The sequence below is a fragment of the Lissotriton vulgaris genome, chromosome 1_1 (genome assembly GCF_964263255.1).
Source record: "Lissotriton vulgaris chromosome 1_1, aLisVul1.2, whole genome shotgun sequence".
Taxonomy (NCBI): Eukaryota; Metazoa; Chordata; class Amphibia; order Caudata; family Salamandridae; genus Lissotriton; species Lissotriton vulgaris.
The window spans coordinates 97,636,954-97,663,766 of record NC_141685.1 but is presented as its reverse complement, the minus strand read 5'-3'; the positions used below and the strand labels follow the sequence as shown (position 1 = coordinate 97,663,766).

Here is a 26,813-nt window from a genome sequence, read left to right as displayed (position 1 = left end):
ACACTATGCTCTGTATGAAAAACAGCTCAACATTTTCAAAATTCTGCAACTCTGCATTGATTTGGCTTGCAAATTATATTTTTGGAAATTTTCATGTATTAACTATTTAATTTTAATACTTTAGGTGATTGAAATTACTGACGAAGAAAGCAAGATTTAGCACCAGGCAACTGAAGTCAGTGCCATAAGAAGGATTACTTTGAAAAACTGGAGGACATCCAGCATTCTACGTTTAAACAATTTCCAAAATCTAGGTGTGGCGAGGAAGTGGGAGCTGAGGAAAGTACTATACTGTAAGTGAAGTCTCTAATTTAGCATTTCATTAACCCAGAGCAAAGCCATATCTGTGCACAGAATAACCTCTGTTGCTGGTTGCGTGTCATATAACAAAACGTCAGAGTAGACGGAGATTCTCACATCCCACTCCTGATCAAGTGGAATATCCCATATGAGAGGTCCTGGTGAACCCAAACATGTGTAAAGAGCATAGGAGACAAGGAACATCCCTGTCGGACGGCAAAGACTCGGTAGACTGTATTATTGAGGCGCATGCTCGCTAGAGGGGCCACATACAAGAGCTTAACAGTAGCGCCACTGGTTCAGCAAAGGAATCCCATATTGCCTCTGGTACTCCATTAAGGTGTCAGAGATTTAAGCGTGTTCCCTGGTGTGGCATAAAGCCCGATTGATCATGGTGAACCACTGTTGCAATTACTGTCCGCAGGCAGATCGCCAGGGCGTTCGCAAGGACCTTAGTCTCAATATTAAGCGGGGAGATAAGTCTATTAGACCCACATTCAGTTTCCGGTTCATCCTTTTTGGGATGACCGCCACCTTAGACGTTTTTTGGTCCTCTGGGAGACACCCTTATTTTCATATACTCTGGAGGTACTCCCTGATTTTATCCATCATGCTTTTATATAATTCTAACGGGAGCTCATCAGGTCCAGTCGCTTGCCCTGTTTGCAAGGTTCCTATTGTCTAATTTATTTAGTCTACTTTCAGGTCTTGGTCTAGTGCGTCTAGGTCCTTATTTGTTAGCATTGGCAGGGTCAGGTCTTTCAGGAAGTCTCTCCCAGTATTTCCGTCCCCTTGTTGTCAGTGTGTATATGCTCTGTTGTAATCGTCTTATCCTTCCACAGGATGAGTCAGTCTTGTCTGGGTCTCTTTCCTGTTTCCCGGCACTTGAATGGCACGCCCAAACACTCGAGAGAGCCGTGACCCACCAGTAGGCTTTTGTGGTGCGCTTTTGTCCTGAATGTAGGGCTGCATACAGTAGGGCACCCACTCTGCCTTTTCTTTGCCTTTTATAGTGCTGCATTCAATAGGGCACCCACTCTGTCTTTTCTTTGCCTTTGCTTGAAGATCAGCAGTCCCAAGGTAGCAGTCACACCTGGCCTGTCATTACGTGCAGCTCCTCTGGAGGCCCGACCGTCAGCAATTGAGCCCACACTGTGGCCGGCTAGACCACAGGTGTAATCTCAGACAGGGTGTTCGACACTGGAGTAGTTGTAGTCCCTCATGGGCCTCTGACACAGAGTAGTCAGAAATTCAGCAGCTAAAAGCCCAACACAGGCTCCAGTAAGCCAGTAGAATCAGACCCTGTTGTGTTAGGAATTCGGCAAATGCAACCATGAACGGGGCATTGCCAGCACACAATCGTCCAACTGGGCCTCAACAATCACGTTGTCGTAGAGTTTTATTTTCTGCCTTGAACAGCTGGGAGAGTCTTGGCGGGGGACGAGGGGGTCCCTCAGACTAACTGGTCCTGCTGGATGGCTTTCCGGCCCGCCCTACAAATAACGAGGATGTGTCGGACCTTGCTTCTTCCAGGACAGCCTTGTCCTCCTGCTGGATAGTCAAACTCCCTTCCCTTTCTCACCAGACAGGCAGGCTTCTAGGCAGACTTCTAGGCTCTTCAGGACAGATACACAGCTTCTCCATTAAGTAATTCAGCCTGCAGGTGATGTCCCTTCAACTTAGAAAAACTGTCAGGCTGACACCATCCCTGGTGGCACAGCAGGCACCTGAGTACTTTGTAGAGCACATTATTACTAGGTAACAGAGGACTTTGAACTGGGGTATAAAAGAGGGATAGATGGTCCCACTTGTATACACAACTGGCAGGCAGGAGATGCAGTTTACACTGTCGCACTCTCACATTGCATTTATGCTACGCGCACCAACACCCTAAACATGCACTTGATGTTATTGCAAAGTCTGGGCACAGGTATAGAAATGGAGCATTACATGGGTGTGTCAGTAGAAAGCCACTCCACTGACCATGATGCAAAGATCTCATCAGGCTATTGATCCTTACAACAGGGTGCATTGCCACCACCGCTCTAGCTGTTAAACCCATGACAGTCCTCTGCCTTAAATGAGGGCACACTTGGTGTGACCCACCAGGTCAAAGGACCGGTCCAAGATCTCTCATAGTCCCTTGTTAGAGGTTGCACAGTACTGGGGTGGCAGAAAAATCTCATGTAATTGTTTTGTGGTAGATTAATCCCAGTAACATGCAGTTACAAGTTTGACGCCATGGACTGGGGAGTTTCCACGAGGAACACATTCTTCTGCCTGTCAAACCACATGCCATTCACTATTTCATAGTGTTTTACTGCTTTTATTTACCACTAGTTTTAAGCAGGTGGTAGATAAAAGCATGTGGTTGGTTGGGGAGAGAGGGGTGAAGCGGGGGAGGGAAGGGTAAAGAAATGTCCAACAAAGGGAAGAATTGTGTGTTTCCCCCAGTTTGTAAAAAAACAGCATATGTCTTGGCTGCTTCTGCTGCACCCAGAGTCTTGTGCGTCTTTTCAGTCTAATTTTCCTGTCTGGAAAAAAAGGGTGTCCTGTTTTTCTGCACCCGGTACATCCAGGTGCAGAAAAACCTAACAACTGATAATCAGGTGGAATAAAATGAACACATGAAAGTACTCCTTAATTTCATTGCCCTTGATTCACACTCTGGACCATAGTTGAGGGATAGGTCTAGGCATAGTCCTCGCAGCACACAATAGATTTGCTTGAGGCGGAGGCCAAAACTCAAAAGTCAGGATACCAGATACAAGTAGGTGGTAACTCAGGGCAGGTGGAAAAATGCCTGTTGTCCGTGGAGGGGTCATTCCCGTCCCAGAAATCTAGATTAAAAATTAATTAATAGTATCCTTTTTTAAATATCTGTTTGGAGCCAGTCCATATGACTTTAATGTCTGCCTTTGGGGTTCTATGTTACAAGTCCATAGGGTGCATGTATCCTTTGTGAGCTTAATAAAATGTTGAAAATTCTATAAATCCTCACTCCTACATCCAAGTACTCTCAGGCTACAATTCTACACTCTGCTCTGTATGAAAAACAGCTCAACATTTTCAAAATTCTGCAACTCTGCATTGATTTGGCTTGCAAATTATATTTTTGGAAATTTTCATGTATTAACTATTTAATCTTAATACTATAGGTGATTGAAATTACTGACGAAGAAAGCAAGATTTAGCACCAGGAAACTGAAGTCAGTGCCATAAGAAGGATTATTTTGAAAAACTGAAGGACATCCAGCATTCTACGTTTAAACAATTTCCAAAATCTAGGGGTGGCGAGGAAGTGGGAGCTGAGGAAAGTACTATAATGTAAGTGAAGTCTCTAATTTAGCATTTCATTAACCCAGAGCAAAGCCATATCTGTGCACAGAATAACCTTCATCTAAAACATCATGTAATCCCAGAGAGGAAGCACACACTGCATAAAAGAGAGTTATAACAAAAGGTTTCTTCTGCAGACCATCAAAGAAAAGACGCTGAGAGAAGACTCTGAAGCTGACACGTTAACAACCAAAAGATTGGAAAATCACCTTTGTTCAACAACCGTTTTTAGCCAGTTATGCAAGTTTGAGACTGTCTGCCTCGGGATAGAACACCTCGACCCACTCTGCTCACTCTTGCAAAAACCTTAAAAATTCACCACTTTATTGTGTTCATGACCATCTCAGAGTGTTTCCTTTTTATTGTGTACTGTTCTGTAATTCTATGTAAATCGCCTCAACATTATCTGCTGTGCATGAGGGATATGTAAAACTTTTAAAGATAAAAATGGATTAAATGAGCACTGTTGCGCTATAGCTAATGTAAATAAATCCTCGTCTTCTGAACTACAAATCTTAACCTTACTTCAAACATAGAAAGGGTAGAAGGAACTGATGTTCTGCGTCTAATGATCCACAATAGTACTGTGCACGTTCTAACGCCTTCAGTTACTGCCATTACCTCAGTGCAAAAAGGTACTTATCAGTTTAATCATTACATATCAGACTAACACCTTATCACTGCATTGCTAAGAACCTATACAAATAGATTTGAGAAAATATTCAGTCACAAAATAAGTTGCTGCCGGATAGGCTATAACCTAAAGACTATTATCTGCTAGAAACATTTAGACATGTGTTACAGGGCTGCTTCCAGACATATTTTGCTCAATTCAAGTGTTAAGAAGATTACACACAATGTCTTTTAGAGATAAATGCTGAACATTATCTAAACAAGCCCAACTATAAAATCAGGTTCACTCTTACCGTGGCATATAAGCAAGAGAAAACTAAACATAGAGATATTAACTCTAGGAATGCACCTTATAAAAACACGGACTGTGAGAACAAATTCAGTGTTCAAAACCGCCTCAATCAAGGTAAAATAACCTAAGTTGGGAAAAAAAGTTACATGTGCCAAAAAAGATACATAAATCTTATCTCACAGAATTTGACAGAATGCACACTGGGGGAAACAACTTTCAGTGCAATGTATGCCAAAAAAGTTTCACGCGTAAATCTTATCTCACTGAACATATGAGAATCCACACTGGGGAAAACCACTCTCCGTGCAAAGTATGCCAAAAAAGTTTGGGGAAAAACCTTATCAGTGCGCTGAATGCCAGAAATGTTTCAGTGACAAAAGAGGACTTACTATACATACAAGGACCCACACTGGGGAAAAATCTTTTCAGTGCTCTGAATGCCAAAAAAGTTTCAGCCGTAAATCTTATCTCAATGAACATGTGAGATTCCACACTGGGGAAAAACCTTATCAGTGCTCTGAATGCCAGAAATGTTTCAGTTACAAAATCAGACTCACTGAGCATATAAGAATCCACACTGGGGAAAACCCTTATCAGTGCTCTGAATGCCCAAAACATTTCAAACTTAAATCATGTCTAACTGCTCATTTGAGATTCCACACTGGAGAAAAACCTTATCAGTGCTCTGAATGCCAGGAAAGGTTTTGTAACAAACAAAGCCTTTCTCGACATGCAATAACCCATTCTGTAGAACAACCTTATCAGTGCTCTGAATGCCAGAAATGTTTCAGTGTAAAAAGTAATCTCACTCAGCATATAAGAATCCACACTGGGGAAAAACCTTATCAGTGCTCTGAATGCCACAAATGTTTTCGTGAAAAAGGCATTCTCAGTCAGCATATAAGAACCCACACTGGGGAAAAACCTTATCAATGCACTGAATGCCACAAATGTTTCAGTGATAAACATAGTCTCAGTAAGCATATAAGAACCCACACTGGGGAAAAACCTTATCAGTGCTCTGAATGCCAGAAATGTTTCAGTGTAAAAAGTAGTCTCACTCAGCATATAAGAATCCACACTGGGGAAAAACCTTATCAGTGCTCTGAATGCCACAAATGTTTTAGTGACAAAAGCGTTCTCAGAAAGCATATAAGAACCCACACTGGGGATAAACCTTATCAGTGCACTGAATGCCACAAATGTTTCAGTGATAAATGTGGTCTCAGTCAGCATATAAGAACCCACACTGGGGATAAACCTTATCAGTGCACTGAATGCCACAAATGTTTCAGTGATAAATGTGGTCTCAGTCAGCATATAACAACCCACACTGGGGAAAAACCTTTTCAGTGCTCTGAATGCCGGAAAATGTTCCGAAACAAAGGAAGTCTTTCTCAACATACAATAACCCACACAGGGAAAAACCCTTATCCATGCTCTGAATGTGAGAAATGTTTCAGTTACAAAAGCAGTCTCATTCAGCATATAAGAATCCACACTGGGGAAAAACCTTATCAGTGCTCTGAATGCCACAAATGTTTCAGTGAAAAAAGCAATCTCACTCAGCATATAAGAATCCACACTGGGGAAAAGCCTTATCAGTGCTCTGAATGCCACAAATGTTTCAGTGAAAAAAGCAGTCTCACTCAGCATATAAGAATCCACACTGGGGAAAAACCTTATCAGTGCTCTGAATGCCAGAAATGTTTCAGTAAAAGAAGGACTCTCGCTCGCCATATAAGAATCCACACTGGGGAAAAACCTTATCAGTGTTCCGAATTCCAAAAGTGTTTCAGCCAAAAATCTAATCTCACTGAACATGTGAGAATCCAGACTGGTGAATAAAATTATCAGTGCTCTGAATGTCAGAAAAGATTCAGAGGTAGAGATGGATACAAGCTCCAACACACCATCAAAAACAATTCAGTGCTCAGAACGCCAGAAAAACATCAATTTTAAACTCAATATCACTCTACATGAGCAGACGCACCCACGGGAAAAACATTACCAACGTTGTGAATGCCCGAAATTCCTATTTGATTGGCACATCCTCACTAACCAAAAGCGACTCCATACTGATGAAAACCTTATGAGTGCTCTGAATGCCAGAAAAGCTGCAGAGAAAAACGCTATCTCACCATGAGAAACTCCACACTGGAGAAAATCCTTATGCCATAAAAGGTTGAATCTGAAAGACCGTGTTATGCTTCATGAGAGATCCCACTCGGGGGAAAAACCTTATGAGTGCTCGAAATGCAAGCAAAGTTTTGGTTACAAATTACTTCTCACTTGTCATGAGCGAACTCACATGGGAGAAAAAAACCTTATGTGTGTTCTGAATGTCAGATAAGGTTTAGTCTTGAATACAATGTCATTTCACTTGAGAGAATTCACACTGGACTAAAGCCTTATACAGGAGGGGAAAGCCAGAAACGTTTTACTCAGAAAGGAGACCTCACTAAACATGAGAAATGCATCCACACCAGGTGAAAAGTAAGGCGTATCTTGAGTTGCAGAAAAGCTTCTAACAACCTGACTTTACATGAGAGAGCACATATTGTAGTTGCAATAGGATTCATCAAGAAACTCTTGCAGGATAACTTAGGCTGCCCGCATGCAACCTCCAAAGAAATTTCAGGCCTGGATTTTTATTAATGTTTTCTTAAATATATTTGCAAATTTCGTCACTTAAACAGGAAAGGAGCTAAAGCAGTCTCTGGACATAAAATAGGATGTAATCATAATCTTTAGATACATTTTCTGAGTTTCAGGAACAATGTGTGTCTTCTGGGTTTAATCCAAACCACTATAATAAACATTTTGATTTGATCTGTTTGTACTGGTTTCTATTGCAGACAATAATCTAGATTTAGACCAAGGATCAATCCCACCCATGGCTTTTAAAATCTATTTATCAATGATCTCAATTAGTGTTATCGCAACTAAAACTGTAATAGAACTGATCTGAGAGATGGACCTTCAAGTATTATGCTCAGTCAATTTATTGAACAAACTATGGAGTTAAAATCTGAATAGATTAGATCCACAAGCATCGCCTGACCACTGTATTTTACATCCATAGATTACTTATCAGCACATTTTCTCTAAGTACAATTCAGTCATCTTCTATTTTTGCAGAGTTCGTGCTGGGTCTGTTTGAACTCTTTTAAAATATGGCATTTAAATCCAAAAGTTCAGGAATTCTAGTTTCAAGACTGGTCAAACCTTAATGAATGGTATACCTAAAGATGCCCTTCTGTTCCTACATTTTACAGTCATGGGGGAATCTTAAAGGTGTGACTTCTGGTCTTTATAAAACTTTTTTGCATCCTTTATTTTCACAGCCTCTCTCGCAAGCTCTCCAGTTAAAATGGCAATCTCGCCTATCGGTTACATATTCCAATATTCAATGGGACCAAATCTTGGAAGGGTTGCATAAGGGAGTCCGTGAAGCCCATCTTAAATTTTGCATTTTCAAAATTTTACATGAATGGCATTGGTCTCCAGTCAAATTGCATCATGCTAAATTGTTATCACATACTTTGTGTTGGAGGTGTTCAGCTTCTGGCTGTGATATTACGCATATTATTTGTGAATGTCCTCGTACGACACCTTTTTGGCGTTTTGTATGCAAGACATTGGACAATGCCATGTCACTCCCTCAGCCCCTTACTCCTCTGAATATTATTTTGCATGATTTTCGTAGCCTTCCGAAGTTTTCTAAGCCGCAAACTCGTCTTCTCCACACGGCTCTGGCCACGGCAAAAATTTGTATACTGCGGCACTGGAAATCGCCTCTGCCTCCTTCGCAGGAAGAGTGGTTGGTAGCAATGATGCAAACAGCTATACATGAACGTACAATTTATAATTTGCAGGATCAAACTTCCATTTTTCTCCAGGTGTGGTCTCCTTTTTTGGAAGCCACTGTGCATAGTGACTCTGTTTCCACTTCTCCTTCTCTTTTGACTGTTCCACCTTCTTAATTCTCTTCTTTTAGGTTTTTACTGCTCAGCTTTACATTTTTTCTCCTTTACCTCTTTTGTGCTTACTCGTGTTGCTCTGGGATTCTTGCTTACTCTTTTTCTTTTCTTTTTCTCTTCCTTTTCCTTTTATTCATTTTCTTCCTTTTCCTCCTGTTTCCTTTTCTTTATTCTTCTTCTGTAATGTATTTATTTTGATACTTTCTCATTATTATTGTATTTAAGATTATGGAATATACGATATTTTTATGTCCTCATATTTATCATACTTCGTGTAATGCCTTTCCTCATTTGTATTATTTTACTTGTCAAAGATATTACCCTGCTTTATCTTTTGTATCTGTACTTTTATCTGAAAAATCTCCAATAAAAAATTTCAACACAAAAACCTTAATGAATGCTATACCTAAAGATGTCTTTGTGTTCCTACATTTTAATGCGCACCATGATTCAGAAATGGCATGTTTTTGCTTTCGGAGGTAACATTCTAAACATATTTATTATTGTTGCCATCCGAAACATTATCACTAATTAGGAAGATAACATCAAGTGGTCCTGTGATGCTTGCTGGAATGGGAAGTGTTTAATCAAAAGGTGGATTGAATTCAAGGTAGGTGACAATTTAGCAAAAGCGTGTGGATTTTGTATACATTTAAAATTGTTGATCTCTAAAAAGGCCTAAATCAGTAAATTGAATTTAAATTCAAGTTTATCATTGTAATCCTATTGTTGCAAAAGATGTGATTGTGAACCCCATGAGGCGGTTCCTTTCCAGAAAGCATTCAGGTGGTAATCATGAGTCAAATAATGCCGAGGAGGTTAAAATATTCAAATTGAATTCTAATTATGCATGAAATGTTCATTGTTCAATATATTTCTTAGTATTTTAATGTGCAGACTTTATTGCTTAAGGAAAATAATTAGAATTTGTTTTTTTTCTATATGTAGGAAGCATTACATTAATGAAATTACTGTATCCCACCTTCTTTCCTTTCTTGTTCTTAATGAACGTTTCTATTGTTGAACTTTAAAGATTGCCCAAAATTAAGAATTGTGCTCTACATAACTTTGCTGTGTTACAGTATGTTGATTTTTATGTACAACATTTGTCTCATGTATATAGCAACTGATTGTTTTGCTTTAATAATCAGCTTATGTTTATTAGGTCTTATTATTCAATAAAATGTTTCAAACACAACAAATGGTAGTTCATATGTATTTACAACTGCAACATTTTTATTGTGTGGGCACTTTCAAAGGGGCCAAAATAAGGTCTGTGGGATGACGGTGGACCACATTGGCATCAGCAGGGAGAGGTTTGGGCAGGTGATTGGGGGTATATGTAAGGGTATAAGTAGGGGGAACAAAGCATGTACATTGTGGAGACTGTGACTCCAGGAGATATTGTGAGGGATACCATGCTACCCTGTAAATGAATCCCCTAGTGATTATTATCAACAAACTTTATTCGGTTTTATAAAAGAAAAAAAGAAAAGTCATACATAAAATGATGAAACATCTTCCAAGTTACAGATTGACAAATATAATATGTCCAAGTTAATCAAAACACAAGATAAAAATTCATGAATTACAGTACAGAAGTTAATCGCAGCTTGACCGGAGTCTAACAGCAACCCGTAAAAAGTTAAGCGTATGCAAAACAGTGTCTTTAGAGAGGAGTTGTAAAAAGATAAGAGCTGGTCTCACCCGCCTAAAACCCACTTTTTTGAGAATTGGAATAATAAATAACTGTCTAGGGACTGCATAAAAACTACAAAACATTATAAAGTGCATCATGTCCGGAGGAGAGGTTAGCAAATAGTTCCTACCTACCCTGGAGAGGCCAACTCTTATATACTGGAGCCATCGGATACTTGAGACATGGTCAAGTGCAAGGCATTCCCGTAGGACGTCTTTGCTACATGTATTTTCTTGCTTAGCCCAAATATTAAGCCACAAATCCAGGGAACGGAAAGCCAGTAAATCTGAGAGAAAAGGCATCCCCAATTCTTCGTGTACAACATAAAACGGGGTGCTTTGTGGAACAGAAAGGGCCATCGCAGGAAAGAGTTTTCAGCACTGTGCACTGCCCCTACCCCAATGTGGCCCAATATCTCACACCCAAAACTAACCTTTGAGATATTTTTGGCTTCATATATCTTCAAAAGAGCCCCTATTGGCTTCCCTCTGACTCTGTTGGCAAAGTTAAAAATAGCTGGAAAAGCTTTCCCTAGATCCCCTTTCTTCCAAGTAAGCAATGGGCACTAACTGGTGGAATCGTCAAACACAACTCCCAAATAGGAGAAAACATTGGTCTTCGGCATTGATGAAAGTCCGAGTATAAAAGTGAACTGCTTAGCTTTACGATCTCCCACCTGCATAATGAACGACTTGGCCTGATGAAACAACAGGTCCAAGTCCTCCATTAAAAGGGCAAAAAATTCAGAAGAAGTTGTAGGCCCCTAGCTGTCCTCGCCAAGAGGACTGCGTCGTCTGCGTAGAGAAGGACTGGTAGGCTATGCTCGGCTACGTGGGGACAATCAGCATTTGTGGCCAAAAGGGCCTTCTCTAAGGAATTAAAATATAGGTAAAAAAGAAAGGGTGCTAAAATGCACCCCTGACACACCCCTCTCTTGAAGTCAAACTGACAGGACACGTTCAGGTCCTTTGAATAGCGGACAACCGATGTTGAATCACGGTGAAGATCCCTCAGAATTAAAACAATATTACTGTCAATGCCAATGGAGGACATCAACTGCCACAGCTTGAACCTATTGATACAGTCGAATACTGAGAACTGGTCCATGAAGGCTAGATATATGGGGCTGGAACGAGCCACAGTGTAATTGTTCTACACTGTTCCACAGTGGAACGACCTGATCAAAAGCTGTTTTGGATATCGGATAAAAAGTTGTTTTCATCAACCCATGATACAAGTGTGTCAAATACCATGCAGCCCACCACCTTCACCACAGAGTCCAGAAGAGAAATTGGCCTATAACAGTAGGCCCTGTCCCGATCTCCCTTTTTAAATACTGGGACTATAATCGATAAAGCCCAAGAATCTGGGCGGCCAACCTGGACTGCAGAATTGCTAACAGCTGTGAGGACAGGCTCCCAGGTTTCTACGTGGGAGATGTAGAGATCTGTCGGGATCCCATCTGGCACGGGGCCTTGTTTTTAGACAGACCCAGAATACCGCCTCTCACCTCTTGCATGGTGAAAATAAGTTCTGACTTGCATTCCACCCTTTCCTGCCCCTCAGTTGGCGGGGTTTCCGACTGGAAGATACCCTTGAAATTATGTACCCAATCATCCTCTGTTATATGGGCATCCAGTAAATTAGCATTATTTCCAGATAGAAATGGGCTTGTAATAATGCCCCAGAACTTTGAGCTATTACGCATTGTACTAGCCTCCACTAAATCGATCCAGGCCTCCTCCCTCAGGACAGACTTGCGAGTTGCTAGAGCAGCCTTATATGCTCTTTGTAGGCCTTTGACCGCCACCCGGTCTCGGGGCTTAACACCCAAGGCCTGTCTCATGTTCCTGGAAGCCTGGGAGCACGCCGAGTCAAACCATTGTGAACCTGGTTGCTAACGGCATTTACCCGGGTCCCGTAGTAACCTCCTTATGACAGTAGACATGGATCCAAATGCACCCATGATGTCCAGAGCACTTGCCTCATCGTCGAGACAGGTGGCAAACTCGCTGCAACACTGAGTTAAAAGGGACTTGTGGAGTAGCTCTGGGACAGTACACCCCCACTTTACGCTCCTTCCCGCTTCCACTGCTTTAAAGGGGACACCAGCCCCCTCGCCCACTTTGGTGTGTCCGAGTGTTCGGGTCCAGCCTGTTAAGACACAAATGGGGTTGTGGTCACAACATTCACTCGCATGCACAGAAAATTCGGTAACCAGGATAGATACAAAGGTGAAATCAATAAAGGGGTCACACCCTCTCCCAATAACGGTGAGAGTAATGTCTGTTATCCCCGGAGGCAGCTTATTCATTACAGATGTTACATCAAATTCAAGCAAGATGGAGTTAAGCTCAATGCCCTTGGGAGTATGTTCCATGTGTAAGCCTGCTTGTCGTGCACAGCCCATAGCTTCCACTCCTCCTTGCCTGATGTCCCCACACATTTGAGTGTTAAAATCCCCTGTAAAAAAATGTAGTGATAACTCTGACCTTTCAAGATGCTATCCTGAAGGACAGACCCCAGCAGAGTTATATTTCCCTCATCCGGGTGTGTCTACTGGACAACAACATCACATGTAAATTGGGAGAGACATATAGTGAGGTAGTGTAAGAAACTGGCTCTGTATATACTCCACCAAAATGAGGTACAGTGCATATGGCCATGTCTGAACTGGGGTGGCAGAGTGGGCTAAAGAATGGTGATGGATTAAACCCAGATCAGTTGACTGGAGGTGAGTGTTTGATTTGCTCAAGCGCTCCGTCCATCACCCCCTTTTGTATCGTAGAGTCCAAGGGTCTCCAGAGGTCGGCAGAGGTTAAAGTTAGATAGAACCTTACTCTGTAAAGTGGTAGCTTGGTCGAACAGTGAGGCAGTATCAGAGGACAGTGTTAAGCATTTGATGTACACACTCAGTCAGCAAATTAATTCACACACTCAAGAACTGAACTCTAGGCCAATTGTTTTTGTATAAATAAATATACTGTTGTTTTATTTCTAGAACTAAGCAAGCCTGGCACAGGTAAGCATACAAATACTTTGCAGTAATAATTTACTTGTATGAACACAGTTCAAGTAGGCAGTAGAAATTGTACTTTGTTGGATTTACAGGGGAGCAGTAGTATGCAACACTTAGCAAATACAGTACATTGAAATGAATAGGCTTTTTCAGTAAATTGCAGATAAGTAACTTTTTACGTTCCTTTTCTAACTCAGTGCTGGATACCTAGATTCAGCACTGGTACATTTCCTAGAAACAGGTAAGTAATTAAGTTTTGGGTATTCGCATGATTTCTAAAGAATATTTTCAGTTTTCAAAACTCCGCACTTGGAAACATTTTGGAGCAGTACATTGAAATTAATGGGCTTCTACAATAAATTGCAGGTAAGTTACTTTTCGCGTTACTTTTCTAACTCCGTGCTGGATACCTAGATTCAGCACTGGGACATTCCCTAGAAACAGGTAAGTAAACACGTTTTGGCTTTTTGTGCGATTACAATTTTTTTTTTATGTTTCAAAACTCCTCACTTTGGAGAAAAGGTGTCCATGTTATCCTATGGAGGGAAAACATATTAACGATTCTCAGGTAAGTAATCAACTGTGGGAGTTAAGGTTCTGGGGTTAGAATCAGGGGTCCCCCAGGGTCAGTGATGCATTGTTGTTGCACCCTCAGCGGTACTAGGACGGCCGGGTGCAGAGTGTTGAGGCGCAATGTTATACTACGGAGGACAGGGGGGCTACGGTTGGCGGGGGCTGCAAACAGGCCATGGGATTGTGGGAGCAAAGCTCCTATGGTTTCGCTCAGGGCAAGTTGGGGACCAAAGATGCACCCTCAGCGGCACTATGGGCGGACGGGCGCAGGGGGCTGTTTTGAGGTCGGGTGCCCTGTTGATTTCAATGGAGATTCTCCTGACAAAGAAAAACTGCAGGCTTGTGGACGAGGATCTTCCAGGAGCGACCACCACTTCGAGTGGTAAGTTGGGATGTCAAGGGTTGGTTAGGCACTGCTGGGTTGGGCACACAAGGCTGTGGGGCGTCGGGTGTAGGGGTGCCTTTGGACGTTGGATTTTCTTACCCGTGTGGAGTGGGCTGGATTCTCGGTTTCTGGCTGGCACTAGAAGCTGCAGTTTAAACACGTTCGGTGTTCACAGGAGAAACAGAATAGAAAGTGAAGGCAGGCAGGTCCTCTGGGGTTTGTAAGGTTGCTGGCTGCTGGTACGCCAGGGTTTCCCAGGAGTAGGTTCGAGGGGAGACGGGCATGTAGGGCTGGGGCCAAGTCAGTGGGTGGCATCCTCTTGTTAGCTCTGCGCGGTTTCTCGTCCTTCTCTTTTTTTCTTGTTGTTGCTGGATCTGAGGAAAGAAGGTTCAGGCTGCCCCTGAATACTAAATTTAGGGGTGTTACAGGTAGGTAAAGGTCAGGGACCAATGGGTCCCTTCCCTGGTGTGGGTACACCCTCTATTCTGCCACTCTCCAGTGGGAGGGAGGCTGGCGCCTGTCCCTGGTTGGCTGGGTCCCCCAATCCTCAAGATGGCAGGGACTCAAAGTTGTGCTTCTCCTCGCCTCCCCCACCTTAGGGGTGGAGTTGCCCAATCTGGGGGAGGAGGCTTGGCACCTCTTCCCAGGATGTGTATTGCTTCAGGCCCCCGAGAGCAGCTAGCTCTTGATGCAGGGGTCCAGAAACATGTTTGGTGGTGGCAGCGTAGCAGCCACTCATTCAGATCACTAGGAGTTGGTCGAGTTTCAGGGGCAGCACTAAGATGCCCTCTGTTGTGCATTTTACATTAAATCCCACACTGGCATCAGTGTGGGCTTAATCTGCGGAGAAGTTTGATACCAAACTTCCCAGTCTTCAGTGTAGCCATTATGGTTCTGTGGAGTTAGTAATGACAAACTCACAGCACCATATAATCTTAATGGCAGCACTACACTTACAGTGCCCAGGAATAGACTTAAGCACTGTAGGGATACAGGGCTCATGCACCTGTACCCTCACCACGGGCATACGGCACCCAGCTAGAGGAGTGACTGATGTATGCCAGGGCAGTTGTTTGTGGGCATGGCACACAAGGAAGTGCCATGTCGACTCTTCACTTTGTTCGGCACCAAGATATGCAGCCTGCAAAGGCAGTGTGTGAGTGTCAGGATACAGGGCCTCTAAGGGTGGCACAATAAGTGCTGCAGCCCTTAGAGGCATTCTCTGTCACAGTGCCTGGGTACCTGTGGTAACATTTACCACGGACTGACATGTGGCCAGAGATGTCAATTGGGTTAGTTTTGGGGAATGAACACAGGCCCTGAAAACCTGATTGGCAGAGACCCAGGGCACACCAAAAAAAATGTGCATCAGTAGTCTGGCAAAAAGTGGGGGGTTACTACAACAGAATCCCACTGTTCGAGGCATATGAGCTGCAGAATTCACACTCTGTGCATAGATCACCATCTGGTGTTGGGTTTGGATGCTTCCACCTTGTTGTTGTCTTGGAAGAAGTATTTTGTAGTCACACGATAGGTGATTCCTCCCTTGGACAATAGTGCGCATTAGCATCGACTCCATCCTCAGATTGTTTTTTTCCGTCATCGGGTTTGGATGTAACTTCTGCGCTCCGGTTCGGCACCATATCTCCAAACCTTTTCGACGCGCCAACCATCATAAAACTCAACGGTGTTGTTTCTTGATAGTGTGATCTTTGACGCGCTCCTCACTTATCCCATTCCGGTCGTCAAATGGTCCTTTCCATTCGGGCTTACGGCTCATGGAAAGGACTCTGTTTAAAAAATGCCCCCAGTGTGGAGCTAAATTCCCACACAGTGACCACCTCAAGGTCTGTAACCTGATTCTCTCGACAGGGCACGACAAGAATTGCCAGACCTGCGCCTCCTTTTGATCCAAAATGACCATCCGTGATCGCCCAGGTTGTGTGGGGGGGTGGGCTTCCGATGGCGGGGGGCCTCCAGGTGTCGTTCCAGGCATCTGTGCCCATGATGAGTACTCCTGTTGTGTTTGTGTTTAGTTGTAGCCTGCTGTTTTTCATCCACTTGGCGATGCTTCCATGCCTTCTCGAAAGTTGTGTCTGGCGGTATCGGGTTCGTTGGATAGGGAGAGGATGAGTTGGGTGTCGTCTGCGTATGACACAATGTTGAGTCCGTAGGTTCTGACGATGGGGGCGTGCGGACTGTATTAAGAAAGTTAGAAGGTACCCTGCCAGTTATTTATAGAGGTCCCAACTGGGGGATCCTACTGTGATAAAGTGAGGGGGTGATTAGCTCAGGGGCTGAGGCTGCACAGGACAAAACTATGTCATTCCAACCAAAATAGACAACATGTTTGTGAAAAAATACATATTTTTTTTATTATTTTCTTTCTTCTTAAATATGTTCAAAAGACATACATATATAAATTTAAATAATCAGTGATATTTCATAAAATACACAGGCAAAATTCTTTTCAGGATTAGGGTCTGCCCACACTTCAATCAATCTACCACACTCATTCACACAGGGAGTTTCCTAGCTACAATAGGGACATTCGACTCTCATTCATTCATTCTTATAGTCCTGGCGCAGGCAACAATAGGTATTAAATAAGTTGCCTAAAACGGGGGGTTAAACCAGGAGGGTGGTATTAATACGGGTCCTGATGTTTTCTTGGAACGGTTGCCGTATTCCTGGGACAACGTGACTGACGATGGGGGCGTGCGGAGCCATGTAGACGTTGAAGAGCGTAGGGCTGAGGGAGGACCCCTGGAGGACTCCGCAGCTGGTAGGTGTAGGGTGTGAGAAGAAAGGGGGGAGTCTGACCCACTGCGTTCTGCTGGAGAGCAAGGAGCATATCAAGTCGAGGGCCTTGTCTTGGATCCCTGCGTCGTGGAGTCTGCGTATTAGGTCGGGGTGAGAGACTGTGTCGAACACCGCTGAGAGGTCGAGAAGGATGAGGGCTGCTGTTTCTCCTTTGTCCAGTAAGGTACGGATGTCATCAGTTGCGGCAAGGAGGGCTGCTGTTTCTCCTTTGTCCAGTAAGGTATGGATGTCATCAGTTTCGGTTTCCGTACTGTGGTTTTTTCTGAAGCCGGATTGTGAGTAGTCGAGGATGTTTGTTCTCTTCGATGAATGTGGAGAGTTGGCTGTTGATGGCTTTCTCAATGACTTTAGCTGGGAACGGGAGCAGTTAGATGGGTCTGTAGTTTTTGAGGTCGGTGGGGTCCGCTGAGGATTTCTTCAGGAGGGGGTTGATGTGTGTGTGTTGTTGATCTTAGCGTGTTTCCAGTCGCCTGGGAACGAGGCTTTTGCTAGGGAGCGGTTGATGGTGTGGCAGAGCGTGGGTCCGATGGTGTCGGCGGCTCTGTTGAAAATGTGGTGGGTACAGGGGTCAGTGGAAACCCCGGAGTGGATTGACTTAATCGTCTCTATCTCAACCACAACTCGTTTGGCTTGGTCTCTGCGGTCTAGCCAGGCCAGGAGTTTTCTAGCCTTGTCTCCTACATCGTAAATGCTGCTAAGTGTGGCTCTATGTTGAGTCCTGGCTGCGTCAGTGGCTAAGTCTGTATATTCCTTGATTTTAAGGCGGAGTTTTGCACCCAAAGTTTCCCCTCTAACTGCAATATCTCACCTATCCACCTTCTCCTTTCATGATCCCATAATTTGAGCCAGGGCTTCCCCCCGAATTACCGCCTTTTAGGCCTCCCAAAGTGTCCTACAGATCCCTCATTCTCTTAGTAATACAAATCGGAGTTGTTAGATTTGAGGGTCTCTAGTTGGCACAGGTATGTACTTGTGATAAGTAGGGACCCTCTCCTCTAGTCAGGATAAGGGGATTACACTTCTAAAATAACCCCTGCTCACCCCCTTGGCAGCTTGGCACGAGCAGTTGAGGCTTATTTCAGAGGTGTTGTAAGATAAGCAGTTGTGACCACATACAGTAACTCAGTGACAACACTTAAAATGGACACCACACAGGTTTTATTTAAAAAATAGGTAGGCTTTATGAGTTACCACAAGACCAAAACCACAGAAATACACACTATGATTACTTTAAAATGGTAGATTTAAGCTTAGCTCAGTTCAGTTCTTAGATGCGACACTCTGCTTCAATGTACCATAAGTTGCATTGCACTTCCACGACAAGCAATGTCGCAGCGATGGGAATATGGCAAAGTACAGATACAAAGAAATAAAGACGTGAAGATCTTCCAGATGCGGCACGCTTCTCGGGGATGCGAGAAGTTCTCAGTTTGATGCTCGGGCTACAGCGGCGACATCCAAAATGCGACGGCAGCAGTTCCAGCGGCGACTCTCTTCTCCCTCGATGCGGAAGCTTTTGCTCGATGCGACAACTTCCCGGGCGACATCCAAGATGCGACGGCAGCAGCTCCGATGGTGACGCGCTTCTCGGGGATGCGAGGTGCTCTTGATCGATGCCGTGCAATGCGACAGATCCAGCAGTGACACCCTCTTTCGGAGTGGTGACGGCAGGCATAGCGACGGCGACACGCTCCGACCTCGTTGCGAGATTCTTCTCCTGATGCGGTGCAGTGCGACAACTACAGCGGCGACACCCTCCTTCGGAGTTGCAACGGCAGGCACAGCGACGGTGACGCGCTTCTTCTCGTTGAGTCACGCTTCCAGCTCCTTGTCTCACACAGTTCCTCAGAAGGCCCAAAACAGCAGCAGGCACTTCCACAAGAACTCTGGGGAGCTGGGGGGTGAAGTCTGTTGTCCCTGAAACTTCAGCAGGGGGCAAGCTCTTTTCCAAGCCCTTGGAGATCCTTCACAAGTTTAAAGCAAAGTACACAAAGTTCCTTTCTCCTTCCTTAGGCAGTAAGGCAACCACTGCAGGCCAATCCCCCAAGCAGGACTTCAGCTTGGGAATAGTCTCTCCTCAGTTTCTTCAGGTTCCTCTCTTCAGTAAAGGTTTCTTCTTGTAGTCCAAAGTGATCTAATTTCATGGGATCAGGGTCCCAATATTTATACCCCAAAATCCTTTGTTCTCTTAGGGGAGTGGGGCATTTGCCCAGTCCAAACCAGTTCTGAAGTACTCTGTTTACCAGACTCCTCCTTTCCTTTCACAGTGCAGGGCAGAGACATCAGACGCCCCACAGAAGGGCAACTCCTCCCTCCCATCTAGATGCAGATCTCTCTATTCACCACTGGGTGACTCAGCCTGTCTCTTGGAATTCCCCAGCCCTGTCACTCACAAAACCAGACAAAGGAATACACAACCTAGCAGAGGCAGGTTTGAATGGTTGGACAAACAAATACTTACTTCCTAAAAGTGGTATTTGCAAACACAGAATATTACAATAAACTTCACTAAAAGATGTATTTTATTATTCTGAGTTCAGGCATAGTAAACTTGAATTTCTACCATGTTCTCTGAGCCTGTTAGGATTATAAAATGTAACAATTCTAACAGCCCATTCTGGCCTATGGAGAAAAGGTAGCCTTGCAATAGTGAAAAACGAAAATGCCTGTAATTCACTATTAGGACATGCCACACACATCAGGGCTTGTCCTACCTTATACTTACAATGCACCCTGCGCTTGGGCCTACCATAGGGGTGACTGATATAAAGAAAAGGGAAGGTTTAGGGCGTGGGAAGTGGGTGCACTTACCCAGTCAGCATGACAGTACCAGACTGCACGCAGGCCAAGCAATGGCAGACCGTAGACACATTTTACAAGGCTGCTTCTGTGGGTGGCACAACCAATGCTGCAAGCCCACCAGCAGTATTTGGATGTACACGCCCTGGGCACACTCAATGCACTAGACTAGGGTCTGACAAGTAAACCAAATATCCAAACATGGAATCACTGATTAATGCATCAATTTACAATAGGGAGCACTTGCACTGTGGCACTGGACAGCAGTGGCACAGTGCCCAAAGCATCTAACACCAGCACAAATACATGAGGCAACAGCAAAAATGGAAGGGAGACCCACGCCAATGGTGCCAGGTCTAACAGGAGTCACTCGTGATATTGTCCCTTATTCGGGGAACCTTAAGATACCAAGGGTTAATCAGGGCCTTTCTGCCGGTAGTGGGATTTCCCACCTCCAGTCGGCACCATATGGGCGAGAGATCTGAAATACACCTGGCTAAATTATGTATTTCATTAATACATTAATACTATCCATCTGGTGTGCCATCGTTAATATATAGTCAATCTGGGACATGCTATGTTGTGCCCCTGAGTAGAAAGTGTACTGCTGTCCAGAGGATGTAGTCTCCTCCAAACGTCCACCAGGCCCAGTGCCCCCAGGAAGCTATGGATCTGCATTCGGGAGAGAGGCAGGACCTTTTGGGGCCAGCGATCAGGGAGTCAGAGACAATGGAGTTAAAGTCGCCTCCGATCAGTAGTCTGCCCTCCGGCAACTCCAGAAGGAGACTCCCAAGGTCTGCAAATGCTTGGACGTGCAAACCCTGAGGCACATAGACAGAAACCAGGTTAATATTTCGCCCCTCTCATGTCCCTGAGGTCGCTACAAACCTGCCTAGGCTATCTGTCCGAATATGAACAATCGTCATGGGAAAGGATTTCCGCAACATTATTCCCACTCCCCTAGAGCCAGACCCAAATACGGAATACCACCAGCTTAAATCCCCACCTCAGCATTGCTTTGCAGGCATTTCCGAGCAAGTGCGTTTCCTGTAATAAAATCACGTCGTAGAATGGCTCTTTAAAAATGTGTCCCCTTGCTTACTGTGCCACTGGATTCAAGCTAGCCTGGCTGAAGAAGGGTGACATACCCTGAAACTGCTCCCAGGATGCTTGTTTCCGGTCCAGTGAGGACCTGGCCTGGCAGTTCAGTCTCAACTGTTCCCATGGGGCACAGGGTCAAGACTGATTTGCATATGCCTGGGTCCAAACTGGGGTGGCCTAATGGGCAAAAGAACGATGGAGTTTACCCAGATCTTTTGACTGGGGAAGAATATTTGCATTGTCAGCATTCCGTCCATCATTTGTTTGCTGTAACGCTTTAAAAATTGGAGAATTACTCCCCTCTTGATCTTGTCCCCCAGTCCGTTCACATTCCAAGACAGCAATTTGAGCCCTTGCTTGACAGTAACCGTCATTGTCTGGGGTGTAATTCTGTGGACGCGAGAGGAGCTCCCCGTCTGCCTCACCGGTATACACTGTGCCCACTACACAACCCACCCTGTTGTACATCAGTGCATCGTTGCTAAGCATGCCAAGTAAAATGTCACTGGTATCACCTATTTTATCGTCCCTGTCTATAACATAACTGAACTGAATTAAACTTCCCTTCCCCCCCTCCCGGCACGAGAATGTGGTTATCTCTTGTTAGCCCTCAGGTTATGTCTTGCGACGGAGAGTCTATGTGCACAAGATCCCACCCCCTTTAACATGTACAACGTATGGCGGATCTGGAACCTCCCTATACCCCAAACTTGCAGAGTGTCTATCGCCACCCCCCCATGAACTTTGAGGTGCATGTGGCCAACCGGTCACCCATTCAGGACACCAAAGGCAAGTGTTGGAGCTATGAATCAATATACCCATAATTACATTTAGTGTTGTGCGTGGTTCAGTTGAAGTATTTATTTCTGCCCCTGTATCCAGGTAAGTATATTGGTACCGGAGGGTGTGCAGGTGCAGGATTCCCGGCGGGGTTGTAGGCGTTCTCCTAAATCTCTGGCAAGCACCCCAGCCGCAGGACAGGTTAGTCCGGTGTCTATGCCCATCTCTCCCTGCCCCTCACAGATCAAATAGGCCCAATCTCCCTATCTCCCTCACTGTGCTGTCTTCAAAGGGCTTATGTCTGCAGTTGCCTTTGGCGGGCAGTAGTGGCGAGGCCAGGCAGCAAGAGACTCTCACCTTTGCAACTGCCTCTACGACTAACCGGTGTCCGGATCCCCTTGCTGCGTCAGGATCATCACCGCTCCTCAGTGCACAGAGTTTCGGTGGATGCAGGGCTTTTGGATAGGTCCGAATCTGCAATGGCCACCTTCCGTACCTCCTGGGATGGCCTCAGCTGCAGTCTGAAGAATCACGCCACCTCTGCTACAGAAGAAGCCCACAGGGTGCACCGGCCTCGCACTATTTTCCGATATGCCGGCCCGGGAGTTTAAGCCAGATCCAGGATTACGCGTCCCCCACTCTCCAGCAGGCAGGCCTCAACAATGGCGTACTCCACCCTTCGCCTCCACTTTTGGGCTGAGCAGTCTCGGGGCCACTCACGTTCTTGGCGACCCGCCAGGCGATGTCGCGGCTTCTCTAATGTCTCACCGGAGCCTGTAGACGCTCCGCTCCGATCCTCCACAGGCTGCACACATCATCGAGTCTATCTTGGCCAATTCGCACATAAACTGGCAATGCCGTGAATCAAAAGACTCATGCTGGGTTCATGTGCACGAATCTGTGACTTATCCCTCTTCATGCACAGATAATTGAGCGGATCGTCACCAGAACGGGTACGCTCGGACGGAGCCATCTCAAGGTGCGGCCATGCTTCTCGGTGGTAGGCCACGCCCCGGGTTATAGGTTTTAAGTATAGTGACCTCAGAAATAAGAAAATGTATATCTGTCGGAAGTGGTGCTAGCACCAGCTTACACAGTCTGTAGTCACAGTTTGAGTGGGCTGTCAAGGTTGTCATAGTACATACTTAAGTTCATGGGAGACCTGTGGTGTACCTACGCCCTGGGTGTCTTAGTACTGTATGCTAGGGAAAAATAGGGGTACACCAGTAGCCAATTGTGGCAGTACAGAAGTACTTGCCTTGATCGAATTAGGGAAGAGGCACAGTGACTGGGGTCCTGATTAGCAGGATCCAAGTCTGACTAGGCAAAAACTCACTGACATCAGGCAAAAATTGGGCATAACATGCCAGAAGGATTGTTCTTTCCTACACTGATGCACTGTGCTTTGCATTGCTTTACCACCATTTACTTCCTGTATAACATGTCTGGTCAGAGGGCTGTCTTTTCCCTGAAGCCGGTCGCCAATTCTTGCAAAGTGAATGCTCTGACAGGTTTTTCTTGAAGGGAAATCTTTATTGCAGCATTGCTGTGGGCAAGCCACTGAAAGCTCGAGCCACGCTCGAGCTTGAAGCCTGTCTCTGGTTCAGGTCCAGGTCCTGTTATAACCTCGAGCCTATAACAAGTCGAGCTTTCAAGTGGCTTCTGCCTGCCACCCTCGTACTACCCAGGGTGAGACGTAACATCAGACATGCTGACTGTGGATGTGGGGGAACCAGATTTGAGTCTCCGCATCGGCTTAACAGCCTGTGATTCTGGCCAATCACTTTTCCTCCCTGTGAAATGAAATTAAATGATTACGCTCTAGTATAGCGCACGACTACCCGTAGGCATCTCGGCGCTTGCTTAGGGAACCCGTCCTGGTATTCCCCTGTGAGATAACCCCAACAGGGCATCCACAAGGTGAAAGCCAGGCATCCCGCCGTGAGGGGCCGTCGTGGAGATTAAGCAAGCTATTGCCCAGTGTTGCAGAGTGTGAACTCGTGATTCAAGTAGGCACGAAGCGAGAATTATCGAGTCCATGGACATATGGACTCAAGACCCTGCCAAGTCGGGAATTGAACCCTGGTCCCGGGCTGACCACTGCTTCAGGGTCTGCCTCCTCTAACCAGTGAGCCACACTTCTCCGCATGGCAACAAACCATGCGTAAGTAAGAAATCCTTGCTGAAGCTCAGCATAGTTTCAGATTGAACCATAGTACTGAAATGGCTCTGGAGGTCGCATCAGAAGAGTGATCGGAACTATCTTGGATAATGATGGAAAGAAGGTTATGGTTCTCCGCGGTCCGTCTGCAGCCTTCAATACAGTGAGTCATTCATGGTGTCCTCATCGATTGTTTAGTCCATATTGGGATTCACGGACCAGCTCTGGACCTTTGTCTCTTTTCTTTCCAACAGGGAATAGTTTGTTTGTCTTGGGTATTTCAGGTCAATCTTTCTCGTTACTAGAAGCAAGGGAAAAAGCAGGCCGGGAATTTAAAGCTGCATCACTGCCGGAACTAGTCACTTCAATACATTCAGAAAGGGGTGTTGTCCACCTCAGGGTGCTGCCCACCTCAATGGACAGCTGCCTATTGACCATCCAATAAAAGATAGGTGTACACACGATTGTTGAGAAGCAACACATATATCTAATTTAAAACAGTCATTAATACATATTCCACATTTAGATAGTACTCGTAGTTCTTCATTGCTGAAATAAATCTTGAGCTTTATTTTATGTTTGTTCAGAAGCGTTTCTCCTAACAAGGCTTCATCAGGGCAAATAAATATAATATATGTCAAAGGAACGTGGTAAGAGTAATTCTTAAGAATAGGTAGTAGTAGTCGGGAGTATCCTCCTCAATTATTCTTGGAAAAAGTACTTCCACTTTGTGTCTTCCCTAAGCCCAAAGACAAATATTATCAATCCTGGCACAGTTATCACATGAGTACGAGTGCACCACACATCTTAAACATGTGATCCCCTCCTGATATTTCAAAGAGAGTATGTGCCAAGTACACCATGCCGTTATAGAGGGGTTATCTAGGTGCGGCGCCTGCCATTTCTGTTCGTTACTCTCGACCAAATTGATGAGGATACTGTTGACTACTTCTACCTACTCTGAAGAATTACTCTTCTTACCACGTTGTAGTAATCAGGGTTCCCAAGGCCTACATGCTCCGTAGATAACCCACTTACATTCAAGAACTGTTGGCACGGAAACTGTAAAATTCAAAGAACAAGTTTATTAAGACCCCATGGGGTGGTGGTACATTCCTACAGCACCCTTCGGTAATGCAAGAAGTATCACACCGAACATCGGTGTGACTCGTTCTTTTATACAGTTTACAGGTAATAAAAGATAGGCGGCACAAAGTTACAAAGCGTTATGTACATATAAGGTCATCTTTTGGAACACAGCAAGCTCATTGGAGGGTTACAACCCCGCTGGTCAGTTTGGAGGCACATTCCTGAGGGACGACTGGTCAGTGGGGACTGCGCATGTACGGGTTGACCAGTACTAAAAATAGCCTGTTGTTGGGCAAACTCGAGTGGTCAGTGGCACGGACAACGGACTAAAGGGCACGCTAGCCACGAGGCCGCTTATGATCTAAGATGGCCGCCGTAACATACAAAATGGCGTTTTTCGTGTATAGCCAATTTAAGCGGGAAAGCGTGTAGCACAGCTAAGCGCTAACTCGGCCATTGTCAAATTACGACAGACGGCCCTTTTAGCGTTTAGCTGAAGCTACCTCATAGTGAACATAGTCAGGGTGTTCATCTTCGATATCTATCAACATTATTTGAGTTACTTCTTTATGAAGCATCATTTTGTCATGGGCAAGAGCTCGTCTCGATGGTACACAAGCTGATAAACACATAGAGCATAAAGCTGGGCCACATTGGATACATAAGCATACAAAGAACAGTATTCCAACAATGATACATAGAATCGTTAACAGTTTCCAACCCCAAGTGGTGAGCATTGACCAGAACCATCCTGAAAGTGTCCAAGTTCCATTGTCCGGATGAATTTCGGCAGCGATTTTATGTAACTTAGAAATGGCATCATAAACAGATGGTGAATTGTCGGGTATATAAACACAGCAGCTACTTCCGATAATTCTGCATGCCCCCCACGGTCAGCTAAAACTACATCTAACACCATCCTATTTTGGAGCGTAACGATCCTAGAAATCTGAAGTTCTTCAGTAATATTCCCAAGTGCAATGGCAGTGTCATTTGCTACAGCCTCAACAACAAGTGTCAATCGTCTTATTTTCCGACTGTTCAACGCAGCCCCCACAAAAGAAAACAGTCCCTAATTGAAGTCCACATATTGCTGCAAGGCAGTATCAGTCTGGTCGATGTCGTCCAGAACAACAGTCCGTTTAACCCGATTCAAAACAAAATCATGGTATAAGACATAATCATTATGATACATTGGTGGGGCAATGAATACAGGGGGTAGTACAAAAGATACATAGCACGTGGCTAACCATCCCAACGGAAGTTGATGATAACCTTTCGTTCCACAAATGAAATACGTATTTCGAGACGCTACAAACGATATGCCATTCGGGCTATCAAAAGTAAGTGTGGTGTTGCATTCACTTTTCCCCACCGGAATAGACCCTTTATTTCTTATACACAAATCAGCTTTAGTAGCAATAACATTAATGATGTGCGAGCTGGATACATTGATGTTTCGCTGATTACTGTACACACGAGGGGCAGATATATTATCGGGCCGGTACTCCTCCCACTCAAATCGAGTACCCTCAGCTCGTGGATACCCATCCTTGTCGTGGTAACATATTTTATTCAAACGAAAAAGCACCCCCCCTTTTGTTGGCCATCTCAGAGTAAAGAGGAGAGTGTACCAGGCATTACAGGATCCATTATGCGAAAACGGGAGTGGGATGAGTGGTGTACCCCCTTTCTTCTGATGCCCCGGCAACATCCCACACACCCAACAATTGGACGTATTTGTCATGTTATGCGTATGATGTAGGATCTGAATAAAGCTATTGTTCAAATAAGTCTGCCGGTGCCGTTCTTCATGGTAGGTCAAAGTGAAGTGAAA

The 26,813-nt window shown here is 44.8% G+C and overlaps 1 protein-coding gene across 1 annotated transcript; it reads left to right on the top strand.

Annotated features, from left to right (window-relative positions):
- The first annotated feature begins 201 nt into the window (after nt 1-201).
- Nucleotides 202-9,735, top strand: LOC147737557 (uncharacterized). The gene is made up of 3 exons (XM_086936434.1): nt 202-293; nt 3,459-3,627; nt 3,777-9,735. The coding sequence occupies exon 3, from the start codon at nt 4,877-4,879 to the stop codon at nt 6,410-6,412; it is 1,536 nt and encodes a 511-aa protein (XP_086792560.1). The 5' UTR covers nt 202-293; nt 3,459-3,627; nt 3,777-4,876; the 3' UTR covers nt 6,413-9,735.
- The last annotated feature ends 17,078 nt before the right edge of the window (nt 9,736-26,813 follow it).